The sequence below is a fragment of the Bombyx mori genome, chromosome 15 (assembly GCF_030269925.1).
Source record: "Bombyx mori chromosome 15, ASM3026992v2".
Lineage (NCBI taxonomy): Eukaryota > Metazoa > Arthropoda > Insecta > Lepidoptera > Bombycidae > Bombyx > Bombyx mori.
The window spans coordinates 18162128-18186049 of record NC_085121.1 but is presented as its reverse complement, the minus strand read 5'-3'; the positions used below and the strand labels follow the sequence as shown (position 1 = coordinate 18186049).

Below are 23922 nucleotides of genomic sequence, written 5' to 3'. Positions count from 1 at the left end.
CTCGCATTGCTCTATATTCCATTGTAGGTACGATCACTCTCAGAATAAATAAATTTATTTACTGAGATAACACAGGGTCTTGTTGCTTCAGAGCGTGAGTAAAATATTATTTATAAAAGAAATTATATCTTCCTCATAACTGCTTTCACAATCCTCCAGGGTTGGCATTTTATTATTTTTAGTGAGCTCATTTAGGAATGCGTTATTATTAATTGCATCTAGTCAAGAAAGAATAAACTGCGTGCTCTTTTATCAGGCAATAAAAATTCTTAGCAACGTTGACCGTAAATAATCTTGACATTGAAGTAGAATGGCTCCATAAAATCACATGGTACTAAAATAAGACTGAGCAAGCGATCGATGTATGAGTTTTATCGTCTTGAAACTGTTAAAGACATTATGTCTCAGTAAGTGATTGCGATATCGGGCAATACCTATATATGTAGAACTATATGTGTGGAGGTCGGATGCAAGCCTGCTTGTTCGTCCTTCTGGTTAATAAAGTAATTGTAATTTGTTATTACTGGTGGTAGGGCTTCTTGTGAGTCCGCACGGGTAGGTATCACCACCCTGCCTATTTCTTCCGTGAAGCAGTAACGTGTTTCGGTTTGAAGGGTGGGGCAGCCGTTGTACTGTTAAAAGTGAGACCTTGCAACTCGTGTCTCAAGGTAGGTGGCGGAATTTACATTGTGGATGTCTATGGACTCGGGTAATCACTTAAAATCAGGTGGGCCGTGAGCACGTTCACAAATCCGTGCAATAAAAAAATAATTGAATATTCCGTGCTTAAAATCAAATATACTCTCACTAAGCAGCCAGTGTAGATTGTGGTTATTTCTTAAATGTTATTAGTTTCGACGGAAGCTGCGGAACTCTTCTGTGTGTTACCATCCGGCTATGGAATGAACTCCCCTCCACGGTGTTTCCCGAACGCTATGACATGTCCTTCTTCAAACGAGGTTTGTGGAGAGTATTAAGCGGTAGGCAGCGGCTTGGCTCTGCCCCTGGCATTGCTGAAGTCCATGGGCGACGCGCATGAGCGACGCGCTCGTCTGCCTACAAGGGCAATAAAAAAAAGGGAACGATACTAGGCTACTTCATTTCGAGAGCAAGTATTTTCTGTAATAACGCTATGACTAGACGTGACATTGACATTTTCGAAACTCCCTTATTTGCACTTAAATAATTTACAAAACGGTGATTTAGTTACCTGAATGTTTCCTGAAAGTTTCCTAAAATGAAAAGTACGTCTACTAGGGCGATTACTAGTGGGTTGCGCTTACCACATACAACACGTACCTCCTACTCTAGTAACGTACATGGCATCGACAGCGCAATGTGTAATTAACTTCTTGTAAGTGTCTTCCTCCTTAAAGTTTAAGAAGGATCCGTGCATAAGTATTAATTTTTTTTCTTCAAATTTTAACGCACTTTATCTAAGCAGGTCAATGCTAAATTGTTAATTACAGAGATTAAAGGGATCTGTGACCTTCGTCGCCTCCATGCCCTTTTACATAAATCGTTAGATTCAAATTAGGTCGATCTGATGTTATTAGTGTTGGGATATTTAAACTCTGATTTTTTTAGTATAGTTGTTTTTGTTTTAAACGATTACAAATAATATCACTATTGACCAAACTGTGCATTATGCTAGTCATTGTTAGCTTACGGCAGAGAGTTATGCATTTCAAGTTTCACAAAAAAATGCAATTTTTGGAATAACTTTTAGCAATATAACCCTGTCTAGACGTCTTGAAAGCTATACTATTCCAGGAATGTTATTGTAAACAGATATGTAAGGCTTTGTATTGAGAGGTGCCTTATTACTTGTAACAATAGGCACCGGAGAAAATATGTATAAAGAAATCAATAACAGGAAGAAAACGGATAATGGGAAAATTCCGGAAAAACAATATGCTGAGCCGCCGCGTCATGTTGCTCAGGCATACGTCGTACATTCTTCAGAATACAACAGTGACTATATATTGCTGCACTTCAACGAGCAAGTAAAGTCCTCCCCCAAGCCACCAGCTATCGATCACAAAATAAACAATTTGCTCTTAAAATTTTTTAAATACTTTCACAAATGAATATTCAAAATTTCAGTTTATCATTTTTATCAAACCTTTGGTAGCAGTTTTGGGATACATTTATACCGCTCAATAATGTTGATAATGTTAACACTACTTATATAGTATAACACTATTTATAGTGGATAAATTCCCGGCTAATCAAGTCAATGGCGAGTTTAATCTAAATAAAAGCTCATTTGAAACGCGAACAAACGTTTGTGGTCACAATTCCCCTTGACCGCTTTTCAGTAAGCTTTTCGAGCTTACCTTAAGTTCGAGTGAAAGCTGTAAGCTCTCAGTCAGCCGGTAACCGTCGTAGAGATGCTACGCTGCTACGTTACTACGTCGTAGTAAACTGTATCGTGTTTTTATTTTTGATTTCAAATACTTATTTGGTAAGTATTCATATTACATATTATTTCGTTAAGTTATATGTTATATGTACGCTCTTATTTAAGTTAAATTCCGTGTTATCGTTTGATGATTAATCCTTTAATTTGAAGTCATGTTAATACATAGTGTTAGATGACAATACAATAATACATGAGCAAGCTTCATGTAGATAGATAGTTCTAAGTCACTAAAGTAGTATTTACCCCACTGCTTTGTATAAAGGGAACCGACTTTACGAAACGATATTCAATTGTTTCTCGATCTGAAGAACTACGTCCGTACCCACTAGGTGTACTGCTATATTTGATACATTTAGTTTTTGCTATTTTTATTATCAATTATGCAAGGTAGGTATAAAGTATAAGTCGTATGTTTTAAAATTTACCCAAAAAATATTTAAAGGAATCTGTCTTTTTTTATCTGTTTTTTTTTATAGCCCTTGTAGGCAGACGAGCATACCGCCCACCTGATGTGGTGGTGGAGTGGTTACCGTCGCCCATGGACTTCAGCAATGCCAGGGGCAGAGCCAAGCCGCTGCCTTCCGTTAAAATAAAGAATCAATAAGTTCAGAACAAAAAATTAATAAAAAAAATCTACTCAAAATTCTTGAGACGCTACGAAATCAACGAGTAAAACGGAGTGTGAGACTTCAATCTATTTTTAACTCAATTTTAACCTCACATCTCAAAATTTCGGTAGGCTCTCGATCGACAGTAACAGAGAATAAAAGGTTCATATCGATTTCATGACAGCTTTAGATTTTAGATTTAGACAAAATATAATAAAAATAGAAAAAAAATTACAAACATTGCTTCGCTGGATTTAATGCAACGCTATTAAACGTAGTATTATGTAATATAGGTAGGTATACTCGACACACGTGTGATAGAACATAGTTGTTTATCAAGGTCAACATAAGGCATATTTTACCAGCCACGTAAAATCAATTAATTTATTATTAATTGTCTTGAAGATTTATCAAATACATTTTTCATCCATCTGATAAGGCCAATGAGCTTTCTTCGAGCAAAATGCAGATCGTTTTAAACAAAAGCTCAAGCATGGCCGGCTCTGTCACGGGTGTCATCAGACTCGGTCGATATTAAATTTCTTTATTGACATCAGAAACACATATCGCTGCTGTGTTACATACAGATAGGTGCATGCACAAATTAGAAGCTGTACAGAGCGTGTACAGTGAGGTAAGGGTATAAACATTCGTCACTTATGTTCGAGAAGCGCAATAACTGGAATGAGAGAGAGAGAGAGAGCATGCTTGCATGTACACAAAGTAATAAAAAAATGGTAGGATTTCTTGTGAGTCCGCGCGGGTAGGTACCACCGGCCTGTATATTTCTGCCGTGAAGCAGTAATGCGTTTCGGTTTGAAGGGTGGGGCAGCCGTTGTAAGCAAAGTTGAATTCTCGTTGTTTTGTCTAAGCATATCAGTTAGTTGTCTATCATGTCATAATCTTAAGCCGTGTAAGAATAATTATTAGTGCAGGATTACAAAATAATTCATTCTGGACGTACCCTAGCCGACTGCACCGAGGTACTTGTTCAATTGTTTATAACAATACGTTTCGACCGCTGACGAGGTTAACGCAGCTGGTGTGTCGTATGAACATCACACATATGGACGAATATTTTAAGCTGTTTACTGTACAATTATATGTTGGAATGGTATTGAAATCTACACACACTCCAACGCTAATACTTTGAGACACGAAATCAAAGAAGTTTTGAAATTTCCGTGGCCTAATAAGTAAGATGTCCTACCATGGTTTAGTTTCTGAATATTTTGTCAAAATGATTACAAACTATTATCATCGTATTACACAATTTACAGTTTGCTATCACGGTAGGATCATGTTCCGACCTCACACGGCTTATATTGACCCGGTAGTCGAAATTCGACTTTATTTAATTGTAATTATAAGTTTGTACACTCTTATGATTCTATTGTGAAATTCTATAATCACAGATTTCGCCAAGACGACACTTTAGGCAATATTAGTAAAGACGAACAATATTTAATTATTCTCAATTGGACTACAGACTATAAGCAATAAGAAAAGTTTGACAATAAACAAATAGTACGCATGCGTGTGTGTCACATACATGGTAGTGTGTAATGTTTTTTTTATTGATTTATTGTATTTTTTATGCATAATTTAAAAAAAAATTAACATTCTGCACTCCTTCTCTATAGTCTCTACTAGCGGTCCGCTCCGGCTCTGCACGGGTCTTTAACAAAAATTTCAGCGATATTTGACGTTGTTTTATTTTTTTAAATAAAAGAACATTTATTGCGGCATATCTATAACAATTAGACATATGCTGTCGCGACACTTTTTGTAAATAATAATGTGTTCTACAAAGTCGTAGTACATTTTTTTATTCTATCATCAATAGTTTTCGCAGGGCACGCGATGTAAAGAATATTTTAGGTAATTTTTTTACACCTTGGGTTACATTATTAGAGTTTTAGTAAGGATCCCAAATTTAAAAAAAAACATATTATAGCCTGTGTCCATCGATATATCCTGTGTCACTCGGGAATAACGTAGCTTCCAAACAGTGAAAGAATTTTTCAAATTGGTTCAGTAGTTTCGGCGCCTATTCAATACAAACAAACAAACAAATCTTTCCTCTTTATAATATTAATAATAATATAATACATAGTATAGATATAGAGATAAGTGTGGGAAATTTCATACTGCTCCGTCCGCGCAATTTTGGTAAAAGAAGTCCAAAATTTTTGCTTCACGTATATATACCTAGTCAGGTCATAAGTATTGTCATACAGTAAAAACTTTTCTTTTAGAATGCTGGCCACAAAAAAGTTTATTGAATTCGAATTTCGAATTGTTCATGAAAATAAAAATGTATACTTTTAGAATTTTACTCATTTTTAAATATGGAGTGGACGCTTAAAGAAGACCGTGTTGCAGTTATTGCGTTGCATCGTTGCGGTTACGCGCCAATTCAAATTTTTAACATACTGAAAAAATTGAATATAACCAAAAGATTCGTTTATCGTACCATCAAACGATACAATGAAGACTCTAGTGTAGATGACAGGTCAAGAAGTGGTCGCCCTCGGTCTGTTAGGACTCCAGCAGTGATAAAAGCTGTGAAGGCGCGAATTCAAAGAAATCCCAAACGTAAGCAGAAACTGTTGGCCCTTCAGATGGGGTTAAGCAGAACCACGGTGAAAAGGGTGTTAAATGAAGACTTAGAGCTTCGGGCATATCGAAGAAAAACAGGACATCGTTTGAATGCTCGTCTAATGGATCTGAGACTGAAGAGATGCCGCGCTTTGTTGAAGCGGTACGCGGGAAAAAAATATCGGGAAATTCTTTTTTCGGATGAAAAAATTTTTACCGTAGAAGAGAGCTACAACAAACAAAATGATAAGGTGTACGCACACAGTAGTGAAGAAGCGAGCAACCGTATTCCGCGTGTCCAACGAGGTCATTTTCCATCCTCGCTTATGGTATGGTTGGGAATTTCTTATTGGGGCTTAACAGAGGTACATTTTTGTGAGAAAGGTGTAAAAACGAATGCAGTTGTGTATCAAAATACAGTCCTGACGAACCTTGTGGAACCTGTTTCTCATACCATGTTCAATAACAGGCACTGGGTATTCCAACAAGATTCGGCGCCAGCTCATAGAGCGAAGAGCACACAAGACTGGCTGGCGGCGCGTGAAATCGACTTCATCCGGCACGAAGACTGGCCCTCCTCCAGTCCAGATTTGAATCCGTTAGATTACAAGATATGGCAACACTTGGAGGAAAAGGCGTGCTCAAAGCCTCATCCCAATTTGGAGTCACTCAAGACATCCTTGATTAAGGCAGCCGCCGATATTGACATGGACTTCGTTCGTGCTGCGATAGACGACTGGCCGCGCAGATTGAAGGCCTGTATTCAAAATCACGGAGGTCATTTTGAATAAACTTTAGTGTCATAAGAATCTATGTTTTGTTAAGTTTATTTTGGTATATGAATGGTTACATAATGAATAAACTTGTTTCAATTATTTTACAGTAAACATGTGACAGAATTTTTGACCTGACTAGGTATATATAGATTTGTGCTGCAACCGATCTGTGCATGCATGACTGATGCCACGCGATTCGTTTTGATATGTAGGACGGCAGTTGTTTCGACGCAATTGCGGCTTTGACCTTGACGTTACAAGGCTGCGGTGTTGTACATAGATATGTACGGACTCCACTAACAACTTAACGTCAGACGGGCTGTGAGCTTGTCTAATTATCAATGCCAAAACAATGACAATAAACATCACTGAATCGGCCTTTTATTTTCTGGAGTCTTGAGAATTAAATCTATTCACTTGTGGCAGGACCTCTTGTGAGTCCGCACGGGTAGGTACCACCACCCTGCCAATTTCTGCCGTGAAGCAGTAATGCGTTCCGGTTTGAAGGGCGGGGCAGCCGTTGTAACTATACTTGAGAACTTAGAACTTATATCTCAAGGTGGGTGGCGCATTTACGTTGTAGATGACTATGGGCTCCAGTAACCACTTAACTCCAGGTGCGCTGTGAGTTCGTCCATCCATCTACGCAATAAAAAAAAAATAAAAAAAATGTTACCGAACATTTGCTACGCTTTCGCATCATTACAATGATCACAAACGACATTCGAATGAAACCAACGGAACAGAAGAATTAATCGATTGAAATAATGTTTCTCGTTTATGATTGACGAGTGCGATGAAGCATTGATGTGCACTACGGGTACGGTTTACGCATTCAGTTAAACAATTTTAATATACAATATAATATAATAAATTTATATCAGTGGTTTTGTTTGTTTCAACCTAAATCAGGATATTAAGAAATAATAAATTTATGTGCCATGTTATATGCAATTAGGTATTTTTCCTACGAAATTGCCGTTTAGTAGACAGAACTTTAAAATATATATTTTTATTTCTATCAATTTAAATATGCACCTTTTTTATTGCTTAGTTGGGTGGACGACCTCATAGTCCACTTGGTGTTAAGTGGTTACTGGAGCCCATAGAAATCTACAAACGTAAATGCGCCACCCACCTTGAGATATAAGTTCTAAGGTCTCAAGTATAGTTATACAACGGCTGCTCCGCCCTTCAAACCGAAACGCATTACAGCTTCACGGCAGAAACAGGCAGGGTGGTGGTATCTACCCGCGCGGACTCACAAGAGGTCCTACCACCGGTAGTACCGATAATTCTTCTCAGTAATACTGTCCCATTTGGTAGAAAGTTATGATAAATTATACCGGCTCATATTTCTAGTGAATTTTATCCTGCCTTTTTCTGCTGCCAGGGTTACATATATTTTTCTTCTCTTTATGGCCTTAAAATGAAGAGAAGTATACGGTCCAGCTGATCGAGAGCACATGCAGATTGTTCATAGATGACTCAACCTGCTACCTGGGATCGTTCTTGAATCTCGTTAAAGAATGATATGTTATGCACTCAGATAATATCGTGTACTGAATTTCATTGTAAAGCCGGTATAGTAAGTGGAAAAAATGATTTTTAGGAATGCTTTATCAATGAATTAAATAATTTCTGATAATAAGTAATGATTCTGCTTCTATAGTTGGTGATGCGATGATCAAACTCAAAATTAAGATAAGTCTGACATTAATGATACTATTGATACATTTTCAGCTTACGTTTCCAGAATATACCTTCGCGTTCAACTCGTAAACAATTCATTAAAAGTTTTTTGTTCTAGTCACGCTGCTCTATGGTAGAAAACTAAGACGAAGAAAGCGGCGTTGTCCGATACTTTGTAAAATAACTATTGTCAAGATATCTATTTATATAAAAATGAATTGCTGTTCGTCTCGCTAAAACTCGAGAACGGCTGGACCGATTTGGCTAATTTTGGTCTTGAATTATAGATATATCTAGATAAATATGAAAATGCTCGGAATTAAATAAAAATAACAAGTTTGTTTTTCCTTTGATGTCGGAAGGATTCGTTTTGTTTGTTTTAAGTTTATTTTATACAAAAGTTTAGGTCTTTTATTTATCGATTGAGGCACTACGAAGTCTGCCTGGTCAGCTAGTCTATTATAGTTTTATCATTATTTACTTTTTTGAAGTAAATTTGAAGAATTATTGCACTTTCCGTAGTAGTAACTGCCGCTTGGTGATGTTGATGCGTAAACAATGCGTATCAACACGGTGTAGTTTGTTCGGCCTCCGATGGCCAGTGGATGGACTATGAGCTAGACAAGACATTTAAAATGATAAATTATTAGGTAACCATTGCAATCACTTAACGTTTTATTGCACTGCAAAATAAATAACCGCATTATATTAAGTACAGTCGAAGAGTACGTACAAGTACACAAGTGCTGCAGAATAATACTGATAAATTAACTGTGTCACACACCTGTTTCATTGAATTAATCTTCAACACGAAGTCTTACGTACTGTTTCGTTATATACGTAGTCAGAAGCATTAAATACCACGATTTCAATTCTGCTTAATAATTTACTAAAATAATTTAATTCTTTGTTTCAGCGTGGGATCGCTGAGTGCGCATTATTACTCGAGATTACGGCGAACGAGTATCGGACATCGGATTTACATCAATTTTGTATTTACTCGCTGTGCGACAGTGTACAGTGTGCGCCCGCGCCGATCCCCGCCGCCTCCACTTCATTCGGTCGCAGGGAGTAGACGGCTATGGTGGTGTTTACGCTGCTCTCACATACTCGCAACCGCGATAACTAAACACAACAATTTTCTGTCGAACAAGTAAATTAAACCACAAATTAATCTTTAAAGTGATCGTTACTAAACATTAAAATTGTATTTATATCAATATAACTCCTTACAATCGAACAAGTGCATTTAGTGTCGAGAAGGCTACATTCCAAACCGGTGTCGTTCTTGAATGGACGAGGTGTGTGCTCTGTGTGTGTTATTACTTACCGAGGAGTGACTGGTTTGTGCTCGTGAAAGCTCCCGCTGGAACTGTGTGAATAAACACAACATTCATAATGTAATAGTCGTCGACGATCACAGAATTATAAAGAAAAATGGCTCGAGAAAACGAGCGAAACTGTATCGAGACCGCTGCAAAAACGCAATCGGATAGATCTCAAGATGCGGAAAAAACTCTCAGTGATTGCAAACCTAACGGTCTGAGAGTGCGCTTCCTGGATGAGGAAGGTAAGACGGAGAGGACGGTCAGCGCTGACGAGGTCGATTGCAGCGTTACGAGGGTCAAGAAAGTACATATCCTTAAAAATAGGAGCTCAAGCGAAACGAGTATTTTACTGCGGAATCCATCTCTTCTCAAGAGACGTTCCAGCGAACACCGCTTGGTTGACTGTCACACCGACAATCTCAACAATAACAACAACAACAACACGGCTTCCAGCGAGAACCTCAATGGCAAGGTCGAACCCTCCGACGCAGACGGTGGCGAACAAACCAAAGAATCAAATGGACTCTTCAAGAAGAATTGCAACGTCTACAGTGTCCATCAGGCGAAGACCCTTACGCCGGAAAGGAAGAAGTCGATACCGCTGATGATGCCGCGGTTATTGGCGCACAAGCCAGCGGAGGGCAAGTCCATACTACCCGCAGAGGTCTGCTTGGCCGAGGGTCTATCGGGGAAGGACTTTACAGCGAGAGCTATTGGCCGCCTGTCCAGGGGTATCGGTAAGCTCCTGCGTCGGTCCAACAGTGTGCGGATCAGCGAACCAGACCCCGTCTACAAGGTGGCGTATCTCGGCAATGTTCTCACCGGCTGGGCTAGAGGTAAGTCCAAATAAGATAAACTTTATCAAGCGTTTGCCAATGTATTGAATCGATTGAATCTAGGTCAACAATTTCGATAAGTTAAGAAATATAAACAAATAAAAAATGGCAACTTCGTCTCCTGCGAAACGATCAGTTGCTACAATCAAAACATAATACATTCACTTTTGAATTAAATGTAATTACTAAATACAATCAACCCGAGGAATTCGGCAATATCAAAAGTATTGTAAGTCTTTATTGGCTCCGATAATCGTTTCAATAAGCAATCGATAAAAACGCGAATACCGTGCTAAAAAGCAGTAATAGCCGATGTTTACGGTGTGAAAGAACGAGTCAATGAAACATCAGCAAACTACGACATTGTGTAACTGGTCCAAGGCAAATCACTCGACCGAACGATTTTGATCTTCAAAATCGGATACCAAACGATCGTACGCTAATGTTAATCGAGCTTAGAATCGAATTAATTGTCAAAATTATTCGATTATAATAAAATGTTTTTGCACCAGTCGATAATCGTTTTGTAAGAAAAAAGTGAAGTAATCGTTTGGTAATTGTATTTTGTTTTAATAACATGCTATTATATGGCCATTCCAAATTCAAATAACAAAAATTAAATATGAAGTTAAATTGCTTCAATTTTCGTAATTAATTAAACTTATAGGTAGGTATTCAGTTTTCGATAAAGACAAAGGCTTGACTTATAATTTACTAAACGAGCCTCGCTTTACCACTCTCTTTAAATTAAAAATTAAAACATTATGTAAAGTATACTAGTCATTTCTTAGATAAGTTGATACATATAACCACGAACCTACGCACACATTGTCGTATATTTTTATAGTGTGTTCTAATAGAACATATCACCTTCATTCGTTTAAAATAATAGAAAATTTGCAAGCGATGAATATTGAACAATCAAATTAAACATTAAAAATAAAGGCAACTATTATTTTCGGACAATAATTTCTATACTATCAAGGATCTCGTTCATTGTCGTATTTTATTATTTGCTTAGCAATCATTTCGTGATTGTCATCGACTTGACTGACACATGCCAAGGAGGGTTGCTTATAACGGTAGTCCCACCTTTCAAACCGGAGCGCGTTAGTGCTTCGCGAGAGAAACCGGCAAAGTGGTATTAGAGGTGTGTACCCGGCATTAACCGCATCGTGTGACTTAACATGATATTCTATGTTCTAGTCTGATGTATAAGCTATTTCATTGCGTAGTTTCATTACAACTCGTCCACTACTTTTTGCCTGAAAGCGTAACAAACATCCATCGATTTTCACAAGTTTTAGTATTTGTTATATGAGCAGGTTAGTTAGGGATAAAATCCAGGGTGCCTACTTGACATAAGTAAGCAGTTGCTCCATTGATTCTGAGTGTTTGTAGTTAACTTCAGTGCTAACACGTTTGTGACATTCACGAAATTTATGTATCAGAAGATTTAAAATAATTTTGATTCAAGAAATAAAACAAACAACACTACGTCTGTGACGTCCACAAATTTTGTGTGTCAGCAGACTTCAATTACTTTTGATTCAAGATATAAAACAATTAACATTGCGGTTAAAGATTTGCGGTAGGCAGCGGCTTGGCTCTGCCCTTGGCATTGCTGAAGTCCATGGGCGGCGGTAACCACTCACCATCAGGTGGGCCGTATGCTCGTCTGCATACAGGGCCAATAAAAAAAAAACATTTCATTTTTGTTCCTAGTTCCATTTTATTAAGCGCATTCTAGCGTCTATCAGTTTTTATCTTAAATTGAATTTAGTCGTCGTGGCCTAACGGATAAGACGTCCGGTGCATTCGTGTTGAGCGATGCACCGGCGTTCGAATCCCAGGCGGGTACCAATTTTTCTAATGAAATACGTACTCAACAAAATGTTCACGATTGATTTCCACGGTGAAGGAATAACATCGTGTAATAAAAATGAAAGTCGTAAAATTATAATTTGCGTAATTACTGGTGGTAGGACCTCTTGTGAGTCCGCGCGGGTGGGTACCACCACTCTACCTATTTCTGCCGTGAAGCAGTAATGCGTTTTGGTTTGAAGGGTGGGGCAACCGTTGTAACTATACGTGAGACCTTAGCACTTATATCTCAAGGTGGGTGGCGCATTTACGTTGTGGATGTCTATGGGCTCCAGTAACCACTTAACACCAGGTGGGCTGTGAGCTCGTCCACCCATCTAAAAAAAACACACAGTTGGTAAGTAGCCTTTTGACAATAACGACACGACTGACTGGATATATTTTTTGACTTTATTAATTCGTTGAAATATAACTCCATCTAAAGCAATATTTACTTTGTCGTAATAAAACAAAGAATTTATCAATAACATTAGGCCATCATTGTACGTGGTCTAACAGTACCATTCGTTATGTAACTAAACATGTCTTATATAATTACTGATGTTTGTTGTAATTCTGTTTTTCTGAATGTAAAATATTATGTATCAATAGCTAAATATTAAATATATAATTCATAATTCCGTAATTTTGAAGAAAAGAACATATTTAATACCAGTTCATTGATCTCAAAGAGTAGTAAGTAGTACAAAGTGGCACACCATTTTGGCTGTTGCGCCATTCCCGATCCTGCGGACAGAATGGAAAGCAGTCGACGTCGCCCCAAACACGTCATTTCGGATCCTCCCGATCCACTAACGAAGCACCGTTAGTGGATCGGATTAGGTACCTCAAGCACCGGTCATCGTCCTCGTCGAACCCGTCGATTGCGACGAAGGGCTCGACGAGTAAATTAACCCTCAGACACAGCCCACTGAGTTTCTCGCCGGATCTTCTCCGTGAGGCGCGTTTCCGATCCGGTGGTAGATTCTGCGAAGCACGGCTCTTGCTAGGGTTCGTGTTAGCAACGTCATCAGGTTTGAGCCCCGTGAGCTCACCTACTAGTTAAGGATCTGTGGCGGGTAGCCATCATACAACGCAAGATAATTGACAGATGCCTGAATCTCGCTTACGACATTTTCAAGATAAAGCGCATATATACAAGTTCCGAACAACAACATTCGGACCGTCGGTTTACCGAGCAATATCACCCGCTCGGTGGAAGATCTTCCCTCTGTCGTTAAGCTACCCCAAACTGGTGACCTGCGACGTGATGTGAACACGCAACCTTCTGATTCATCATCAGCGCATCAAGAACTTCGGCTACCACAATCCCCGCATTCTCGCAGATAAAAGCATGTCATTGACAGTCGTCCCACAGCAAGCCAGCATCGCAGCCTCAACAGGACCATCGCAGCCGACTCACCGCGCTTCCTGGTCCTACGGCACGCAACTTCACTGCCTCATCACGCCGCTACAGTTCATCGCAGCCCACGACCGGATCATCAACGCTTGGGGTCACACATCTCCGGCGTGGCAGCTCTGCATCACATGGACTACGCACGACACGCACGCAACATTCAAGCTCAGTCTCGACTCACCGCAGACTTCGAGCAGCACTGGCGACAATCACGCAGCATTCAGCTCAGTTTCGACTCACTGCAAATTTCGAGCAGCACTGGCGACACGCACGCAGCATTCAAGCTCAGCCTCGACTCACTGCAGGCTTCGAGCAGCATTGGCCCTTGCAAGCTAATCTCAGCACGGACAACGCTAACTAAAAATGACACGACCTTCAGTCTCGGAGGAGAGTGATGTGGCGGGTAGCCATCATACAACGCAAGATAATTGACAGATGCCTGAATCTCGCTTACGACATTTTCAAGATAAAGCGCATATATACAAGTTCCGAACAACAACATTCGGACCGTCGGTCTACCGAGCAATATCACCCGCTCGGTGGAAGATTTTCCTTCCGTCGTATATTCCCCAAAGATCCACTGATATAGCCTCTCAAGGTTATCAGCTTAGGAAGGGAAAAAAAAAGCTGTTGCGGTAATCACAATGTTTTCTAGTTTGACCGGCAACCGCAGCCAACCACACTTCTCAAGCATGGCTTGTTTTTTTACAACATATCAATGAAATTATTAATCGTTCTTAATTGTTTTTATGATAATAATTGTCTGAAAGTTTCACAGCATATTGTTGGTCATTTGCATTGAATGGAGTCACGTTGGAGTCAATGCGATGTAATAATAAAGTTACTTTTGATTTGAATACAAATCGTTTTAGTTCACAATTCATTATGCCAAACTAAATTGTTAAAAGTTAATTCATATATACATTTATAAAACTTTTTTTGCAAAAAAAAAATCAGACACTTTTTTTCAATTTTAAAACAATTACTTAAAATAGATCGACTAGCCGGTGTAGTTATATCGGGCTTAGCTTCCTTGTTATTTGTATATTTTTTTTTTGCTTAGGTGAGGGGACAGACTTACGCCCCCCTGGTGTTAGGTGATTACCGGAACCCATCGACATAAACAATGTAAATGCCACCACCCACCTTGTGACATGAGTTTTAAGATTCAGTGTTTACAGTACAACGGCTGCTTTACTCTTCAAAATAAAACACATTACTGCTTCACGGCAGAAATTGGCAGGGTGGCGGTACCTACCCGCGCGAACTCGCAAGACGTCCTGCCAACAGTAATTACGCAAATTGTATTTTTTGCGGGTTGGAGTTATATTACACGATGTTATTCCTTCATCGTGGAAGTCGATCGTGAACATTTCCTATGTGCGTATTTCATTAGTAAAATTGTTATCTGCCTGTGGGATTCAAAGACCATCACAATTGCATCGTTCGATACGAATGCACCAGGCGTCTTGTCCATTTGGCCACGACGACTTCGAATCAGTGTAAATAATTTTATCGCATGACTGCGTTAACAATTTACGCCCTATTTAGTGTTAAGTGGTTATGGGTGCCATTAGAAATCTCAACGATAATACCGTTATCCACATTGGAACATAAGCGCAAAGGCTCAATTGTTATTTTTAAAGGACGACCCTCCCTCCCTAACAAATGAAGGAAGGATGTGTCAAAGCGTGCTCTGTCACCGGTAATGCAAATTATTTTAAAACATAGTCGGAATGTAATGACACCACAAGTACACATCTCGCGTTGCTGCCAAAGTACTAATCAGAAGAACTGCATTCTTAAGTGTGAGCCTACGTGCCTTGAAACACATTAACTTTTTGTAATACACACATACACTACAGTAACGCAGTCCTCACCTGTAAGGATTATACAATGCGGAAAATCACACATAGCTATAGTTGGAACTGTAGATTAGATTACCACAGACATCGGTTCTCGTTAAGTGTGAATACTGGAGAGGTCGAGATTTCAACATTCGTCCCTTGTGATTACCTTGGCAAGGGCTACTTCCTAAAAGTTAAATTTCAGGAAAATATCTATTGTGGCTTCCGTGGGTGCGATCCGACCAAGTGTGCGCTAGTGACCGATCGGGTACAGTTGCAATTGTAATGCATAAAATTAGAGTTAATTTTATCACTTTTGAGTAGTCACTTAACATTATTCTTGATCATGATGAACTCGAGCGATACGTTATCCATTTGACAAACAAATTAGATGTTTTACATTTCCTTCATCTTCCTAAACATGATTTGACTGGAGTCTGCGGAGGTCTAGTTTGGTGGTGGTTGGATAGAGTCCAGGAATGACGATAACCACTCATCATGCTGACCACTGGTTCCTCTGCCATTGTAACAATACAATCATTGAACGGTCCACAGTTGTTAAGAGTGCCGGATACGTAATAAGTGCAAGTGCACAAGTCGGAACAAGTATACTGAAATTCTGAAGGTCAAATATATTTAACAAATATGCTCTGACCAAGAATAAAACTCGGAACCTCTGTATTTAGTGTCATTAACCACTAGCCCAGCGAGGTGAACGCTTGCGAAGTCTGTTGCATCCTAATTCACAGTGAAAACACAAATGAAAGCACCGTTTTGCATTCGCACTTTTCAAAACCACTGGCCCTCTGAGTCTGGACACGTGTTTACATTGTCTCCAAGCATGGTCTACTCTCGGCCATGAGGGGTCGTGTGCCGGTGTGCGGTGAAAGTAATCGTGCAATGCAGAATCTTGATCACTCACTTTTACTTTTCCGCTTGAAACGGACGTTTCGCGAATGCATTCCGACAGACAATCTTGCTGTTGAATATTTACATTGTGCTTACGGAAGTTTCGTATCCTGATTTTGTGTGTCGAAAAAGTTTTAGTAAAAATTCGTGCTCGGGTTAGTTAACCGCTACATTTTAATTAGGAAGTCTTATGCTGGCAAAAACACATAAATTTTATAGGAAATTCAATAATTCAAATCGTTTGGAAGTGTCATAATACGTAATGATTTTTTCTGCTGCAATGCTTGTCAATTTTTATTGTGTAATGGAAGACGAATTGTATCCCGCGCGGGAGGCACCTCCATACTGCTTTATTCCGCGTTCTATTGAGAAGAGCGCCCCTCCCAAGCAGATCGCAGACCGGACGAGGACATTAAAAGTTAAGGCGATTTAATAGAGTCGCAAAATATTTGCAAGGGATAAAGAAAATCCCCTTGTTATTACCAAATCCTGGCTCAGGCGTGTATGCTGATCATAATCTGTATTAACTTGCCAAAGTTAGTTCAAAGCATGACGCTACTACATGCGCAATAACGTGATAATCACAATACACGCGCCGTTATCTACAGGGGGCCTGATCTCAGTTTAATTGGTAGCGGGGATTTAATGGGATTAAATTGAGTAATTGACTCTTAAGTCTTTGGATTGAGGGGAACGTCACAGGCGGATAGTGTACTTTGTATGTTGAAATATTAGCAATAATCCAGGTTCATACGAATACCACATTAAATGTGAAAACAATTATGTGAGTTCTCATTAACATTAGATTAGCTTTGAAAAAGGTTAAATTTTTCTAATTTTTTTTTGCAAACAAATTATAACTAATTTAAATAAATTAAAAAGATAAGCCTTGACACGGTTATGTATTTCATTAATTAGAAAACTTTATTTTTATTTTCTTCGGTTATCGTACTCGTGAACGTGATTCAAAAACGTGGACAGACGTATTATTATACGGTCGTTTTTGAATAATATATTATAACATTAATCTTTTCATTATTTTACTTAACTACTTAATGGCATGTTGTATTGTAAGGTTTTTTGTTAATTCTTCAAGATAAATTTGTTTTTGTAGGTCACATTATTTGTATAAATATTAAATAATGAAGTTTTCAGCTATTCATGTTTTGTAGTCAGCCAAGCAGTCAACAAGCCCACGCAGACACAGAATGTCAATATCTGCCTGTTTCTAACGACGAAAGAACAGCTTTATTAGTAAATGCATTTTATAGAAATTATTTCAGTTTAATTTTGCTCGTTCCCGCTAATATCTGAAGCGCCCTGGTCGGCCCTGGGCCCGTTTGGGGGGAATTTCACGGGCTCAGCTATCTAGCTGATGGTATGAGGCTTTTGCTTTTCTTTTTAATTATTTTTATATCTTTAAAATAAATAGTTCCACCTACAGAAATTAAACGTATCTAATAAATAGTAATTCGATTCAAAGAATCCTATTCAAATGGGGAATGATTATTAATATCCGAGAGAGCCTCAGCAACCGGGAATATAATCTGGATCATGTGATACAGTACTCAGGGTGACTAATTAAATGAGCGAGGTCAAAACGTCCTTATGCCCTTACAAATAAACGTTAAAACATTAATGTTCGTATTGCGGACCCCTTGCCCGGAAGCACGGTCGGCGATTATATCTTTCAACTCTTACATTTTTTTTTCTTTTGAATCGCATTCCAAGCATTGTTCTACAGCTCCCACAGACACGGTTCGTCTAACACTGTCGCTCAATGAATTATTACCTTTAAAGTCTGGTGTAAACAGTTCAAAATAGTGTAGAAATATTTTTTAAGTTTATAGACAAGCAATTATATTCTTTATTTATATGACTTTAAAATTCAATTACAAGTGTACTATGATTTTATTCATATCAGGTTTGTGTTAATTCAGTGTCAACCTCCGTGGGATCGTTAGGAAATGTTTTTGGGTCGTTTACGTTGTCAACTCCGATGCAAAAAGAGATGTATAGTATTATAGTTATAAAAGTTTGAAGCTTTATCTTTTTTTTGCCTTTAAAGTTTGATCTGTATGAACAATGAAATCTTCTCATTTCGTCTGATGATCAACAGCTCCATTTTTAGTTACAATAAAGAGATCATAATGTTTTCGTCCTATTGATTCGCATGGCTAGTGGCATTGTGTTGGTTGCGAAAACGATAACGATTTTTAAATTTAAATTACTTACTTATGGTCGTTGATGATGACGAAGTAACAATAGCAGCTAGGCAAGAGTAGGAGGCCTCCATCTAGATGGACAGTCCTCTCCTTGGCAGTACTCTTGGACTAAGACCATTCATGGTGTTCATTCGTTACCGGGACCCATAGAAATCGCAGCGTTAATGCCCAATTTCGAGATATTAGATCGAAATCTCATTTGTATTATATAACGACTCCCCATTTAAACCAAAACCCATGAAACTGGCACCAGAAATAGGAGGAGTGATAACACACATATTATTATGTGGAATCATAATACGTCCCTGCACCGGCTATTTTCTATCAGGAATATTGTACTGAACGCACGGAAGATTCTCATAAACAGGCTTTTTATTTTTTTCCTACCTAAGCTGATAGTCTTGAGAGGCTATTTCAGCGTAACCTTAACTAGTAGGTAAGCTCGCGGGGCTCAAACCCGACGACGTGGCTAACACGAACCCTAGCAAGAGCCTCGCTTCGCAGAATCTACCACTGGATCGGAAACGCGGCCCACTGAGAAGATCCGGCGAGAAACTCTGTGGGCTGTGTCTGTGGGTTAATTTACTCATCGAGCCCTTCGTCGCAAGCGACGGGTTCGACGGGAACGATGACCGGTGTTTGAGGTACCTAAAAGCACCGTTAGTGTGGATCGGGGGGATCCGAAATGACGTGTTCTGGGCGACGTTGACTGCTTTCCATTCTGTTCGCAGGATCGGGAATGGCCAATAAACAGGCGCTGACTGACTTTATTTCCTAAACCTTTCGTATCCATGTTGTAACGATTGACCATCTAGAAGTAAGAGTGACTGTAACGAGACACAGTACGTTGTTACAGTGCATCGGCAGTGCAGTATGTTCAGTCACGGCCGAGCGCGCCGAGAAAGTACCCGTGAAGGCTACGGATACGCTCCTCTTGGTATTGTGTAGAACGAAGGTGAAACAACGCTCATCGGTTTTAATTTAATGTTAGCCGATAAGGCATTATAGGTTTCAGTTTTAATTGTGTTCTAGCGGTATCATCACGCGTGTCCCCAATTCAAGGGGCAGCAGGGATATATTCTGTTTGTGTGCGGTGGTTCAAAGTTAGGATAGCAGTTAGGATAGATAGCAAAACAATTGGAATTTCACCTCACCCATCTGAAGGTGTGCATACTGTCTGCCTGTTGGACTGTGCTGTGTTCCCACACAGTTTCCAAACTCTATGATCATAAAATCTAAAATAACACGTCTCGTACAATTTTTTATATTGCTTGGATTTGTGGATGAGCTCACGGCCCATCTGATGTTAAGTGGCTACCGAAGCCCATAGACATCTACAATGTAAAATGCCGCCACCTACCTTAAGATATGAATTCTAAGGTCTCAGTTTTTACTGTACAACGGCTGCCCTACCCTTCAAACCGAAACGCATTACTGCTTCACGGCAGAAATACGCAGGGTGGTAGTACCCACCCGTGCGGACTCACAATACGTCCTACCACCAGTAATTACGCAAACTATAGTTTTGCGGGTTTGATTCTTATTACACGATGTTATTCCTTCACCATGGAAGTCAATCGCGAACATTTGTTAAGTACGTACATATTTCATTAGAAAAATTGGTACCCGATTGCGGGATTTGAACACCGGTGCATCGCTGGATACGTATGCACCGGACGTCTTATCCTTTAGGCCACGACTTTATCCTTTAGACCACAACGACTATGTCATTAACAATGTCGAGTACAGATGCCCCAGTGACGACATTCGTGAACGCCATTCGTTGTTTCATTATCACATAGATATATTCTTCACATAAAATCAAAATACTAACTAATTTTAAATTTAAATTTGATGTTGTTGCTAACCGAACAAATGTAGTGGTTTGTTGTTATATTATTGGCGTTTAATTAGTCGCTGCGATTGCTGTCTGCTGCGATTAGGGTTTACAAAGACGTTATAACTACGATAATTATGTGTTGTCATGTTTTTAACGTCTTCATCATTGTTTTTACAAATTTTTCGAATGTAATGTTTAATCTATTAGCAACCGCTGCTGTTCTGCGTCCGTTAAAGATATTGAATTTTGCATTAAATCTATATATAAATAAAATTGCGCGGACGGAGCAGTATGAAATTTCCCTCACTTATAGAGAATATAGAGAAGGAGTGCAGAATGTTATTTTTTTTTAAATTTGCATAAAATATACATTAAATCAATAAAAAAAACATTACGCACACTACCATGTATTTGACAGACACACGCATGCATAGTGAATACTATTTCCTTATTGTCAAACTTTTGTTATTGCTTATAGTCTGTGGTCAAATTGAGACTAGATTAAATATTGTTTGTCTTTATTAATACTTGTCTTAAACATAGTCTTGGCGAAATCTGTGATTATAGAAGTATAATAGTCTGACAATAGAACTCTATTCAATTAATTATAGTCGAATTTCGACTACCGGATGACCACTAGTTCATATTAATATGTATAGTGTACGACTACTACATAATAACTACACATTATTATTGTTATTTAAAAGTCCTCAACGTGTACATAAATGAACATAAATGACAACACATAAATGAAACAAGTACAATAAATAATGCAAAGTGAATACATGAGTCAATCATTACAAATAGCAATTTATTGTATTTATCCTCAGAGAACTACATTTTCGAGTTTCAATAGCTCACTATTTTATATTGAATCTGGATAAGTTGACGATCGATGATATCATGGTCTTTACGAGGATTATGGAAGCATTTACCAGAGTTCATTCTAAAGGACAGGACTAACAAAAATAAATTATCACTACAAGCAAACCATAACGGCCGTCTGGTGTAGTGGTAAGTGACATGGTCACTACACAAGGGGGTCGCGGGTTCGAATCCCGCCAAGGGAAGGTATTTGTATGATAAATATAAATGTCTTTTCCAGGGTTATGGATGTATCTTAAATATATGTATGTGTATAATAAAAATCTTACATTTATTTCCGTTGTCTGGTACCTGTAACACAAGTTCTTTACGAACTTATCACGGGACTAGTTAACGTGGTGTGATTGTTAGTAAATATTTATTATTATTATTATTTATTATATGATCTATACCACATTAAATTATTTGATAGGTAATTGTCAACCCTGCATACACACCGATATTGTTTGATAAGCCCTCGCCTTTAGTTTGGGTCGCTTCCAATTATAGTTGTCCGTAGGTCACAAGTCACCCGGTCGCTCATTGGTATCCATGATAACAATTTAATTGTACGTTTCTATCTATATTTAATTTAAAATGACTGTATTTATTACTGGTGGTAGGACCTCTTGTGAGTCCGCACGGGTAGGTACCACCACCCCGCCTATTTCTGCCGTGAAGCAGTAATGCATTTCGGTTTGAAGGGTGGGGCAGCCGTTGTATAATAAAAACTGAGAACTCATATCTTAAGGTAGGTGGCGGCATTTTACTTTGTAGATGTCTATGGGCTCCGGTAACTACTTAACACGAGGTGGGCTGTGAGCTCGTCCACCCATTTAAGCAATAAAAAAAGATTATCTATTCCTGTTATGAAATATTAATAAGAACATGTTAAAAAACTGAACAAATAATGATAAGTAATTATACCAACAGCAATTTGAAACAGTCGTTTGCCATTTTTGTTTTTTTGTTAATACAGAATTTAATAAGATCAATTTTGTATTATAAACTTCAACTTTAATTCGTAGAAATAAGATTCATCTTATCTAATATATTTTGTCAATAGCCGGTTCAGCCTGTTCCTGTCATGATTCTCGAATATACCAGCTAAGATATAATTTTTTTAAAGCCACTTCTTAAATCCAACGAAAATGACTAAATTTTAATTTTATGAAAATAATCGTACACGCCTACATGTTCTGTAGTTTTTGTTCGGTTACCTGACAAATATTTAAATATTTTGAATTAAATTACATAATTTGGTAGTATCATATTAGTGCTACAAGCATAAATTACATTTTGTAGTTGAAAAACGCCTTTGCTTGAAAAATATATTCCAATTTATGCATCTCGTGGCGCAACTAACATCTTGGCTGTTTCGTTATCACAGTTAATGATGCATTATTAAATATTAAATATTCAGTACATTTATACACTTACACATTTGAGGTAACGCGATATTCAATGTTTTTAGCGTTACTTGGTTCATTAATTTATGCTTGTATTACCGCCAATACCACTCATTGCACGATCGAGTTACTACATATAAACGGTGAACTTGGAACAATTTTGAATGTTGGTCAAAATTAAATGAAAGACAATGCATGTTTAATTAAATTAATTATTAAATTTATAATGTTCAGATTTATGATCGGTAATTAAAACAAGACCCAGCTGTACTATAGTGAGAATCACTAACAACTCGACAGTTAGTATTGCCACAATAGGTTGTTTCTACCTGACATACAATAAATAAATAAACGCAAATAAAAGAAAAAAATACCTAACAATAATGTATAATACCTTCTACCAGATAAAGAAAAATTAATACGAAAAGAACGTAATTAATGCATTATGTATGTATATATCATTGCAATTTCCATCTGCTGTGAATACAATCTTTTGAATTTACATATTAACACAGAATATTTCGAACAAAAGTTGTATAATTAGCGTTTTTATTTAGCTGATGATTCCGATGCCAGATATTTGCATTCCAGTCAGACACATTTATATAACTTTGAGTGTCGACTTGTCTGTCAATTATTTTAGCACTCTTTGATAGCTAAAATCTTCATTTAGGTAATCAAATAAACTTTAACGTTCCTAGCAAGCGATTTCTAGTTCATACAATTGTTTTATTTCTTAGACGAGTTTACTGCCCGCCTTGTATCAAGTGGTTACCGGATCCCATAGACATCTACGACGTAAATGCACGACCCCCCTTGAGATATAAGTTCTAAGGTCTCAAGTATAGTTACAACGGTTGCCCCACCCTTCAAACCGAAACTCATTACTGCTTTACGGCAGAAATAGGCAGGGTGGTGGTACCCGCGCGGTCTCACAAGAGGTCCTACCACCAGTAATTACGCAAATTAAAATTTTGCGCGTTTGATTTTTAGTACATGATGTTATTCCTTCACCGTGGAAGTCAATTGTGAAAATTTTATGAGTACGTATTTCATTAGAAAACATTGGTACCAGCCTGGGATTCAAACACCGGATCATCGCTCAAGACGAATACACCGGACGTCTTATCCTTTAGGCCACGACGGCTTCGCACTTACTTATTCATCTCGTGTTCGTGTTGCTTATTTATCGTCTCTTTACTCTTTATAGGAGAGGTACAAGGTGAACAACGCGTGCAGCACACAGACAATAGATTTATTGGAACTTAAAAAAAAACACGTG

At 38.3% G+C, this 23922-nt stretch overlaps 1 protein-coding gene across 2 annotated transcripts in view; it reads left to right on the top strand.

The window, feature by feature from the left end:
* Positions 1–2369: 2369 nt before the first annotated feature.
* LOC101737292 (uncharacterized) overlaps positions 2370–23922 on the top strand; it is a 77685-nt gene continuing 56132 nt past the window's right edge. Inside the window, exons 1-2 of one of the 2 annotated variants that reach the window (XM_062672799.1) lie at positions 2370–2467; positions 9019–10266. In XM_062672799.1, coding sequence (XP_062528783.1) covers positions 9540–10266 — 727 coding nt within the window. In that variant the 5' untranslated portion in view covers positions 2370–2467; positions 9019–9539. Of the gene's footprint in view, positions 2468–8832; positions 8924–9018; positions 10267–23922 lie in introns of those variants that run through there. The other variant, XM_004924406.4, reaches the window with a different exon arrangement.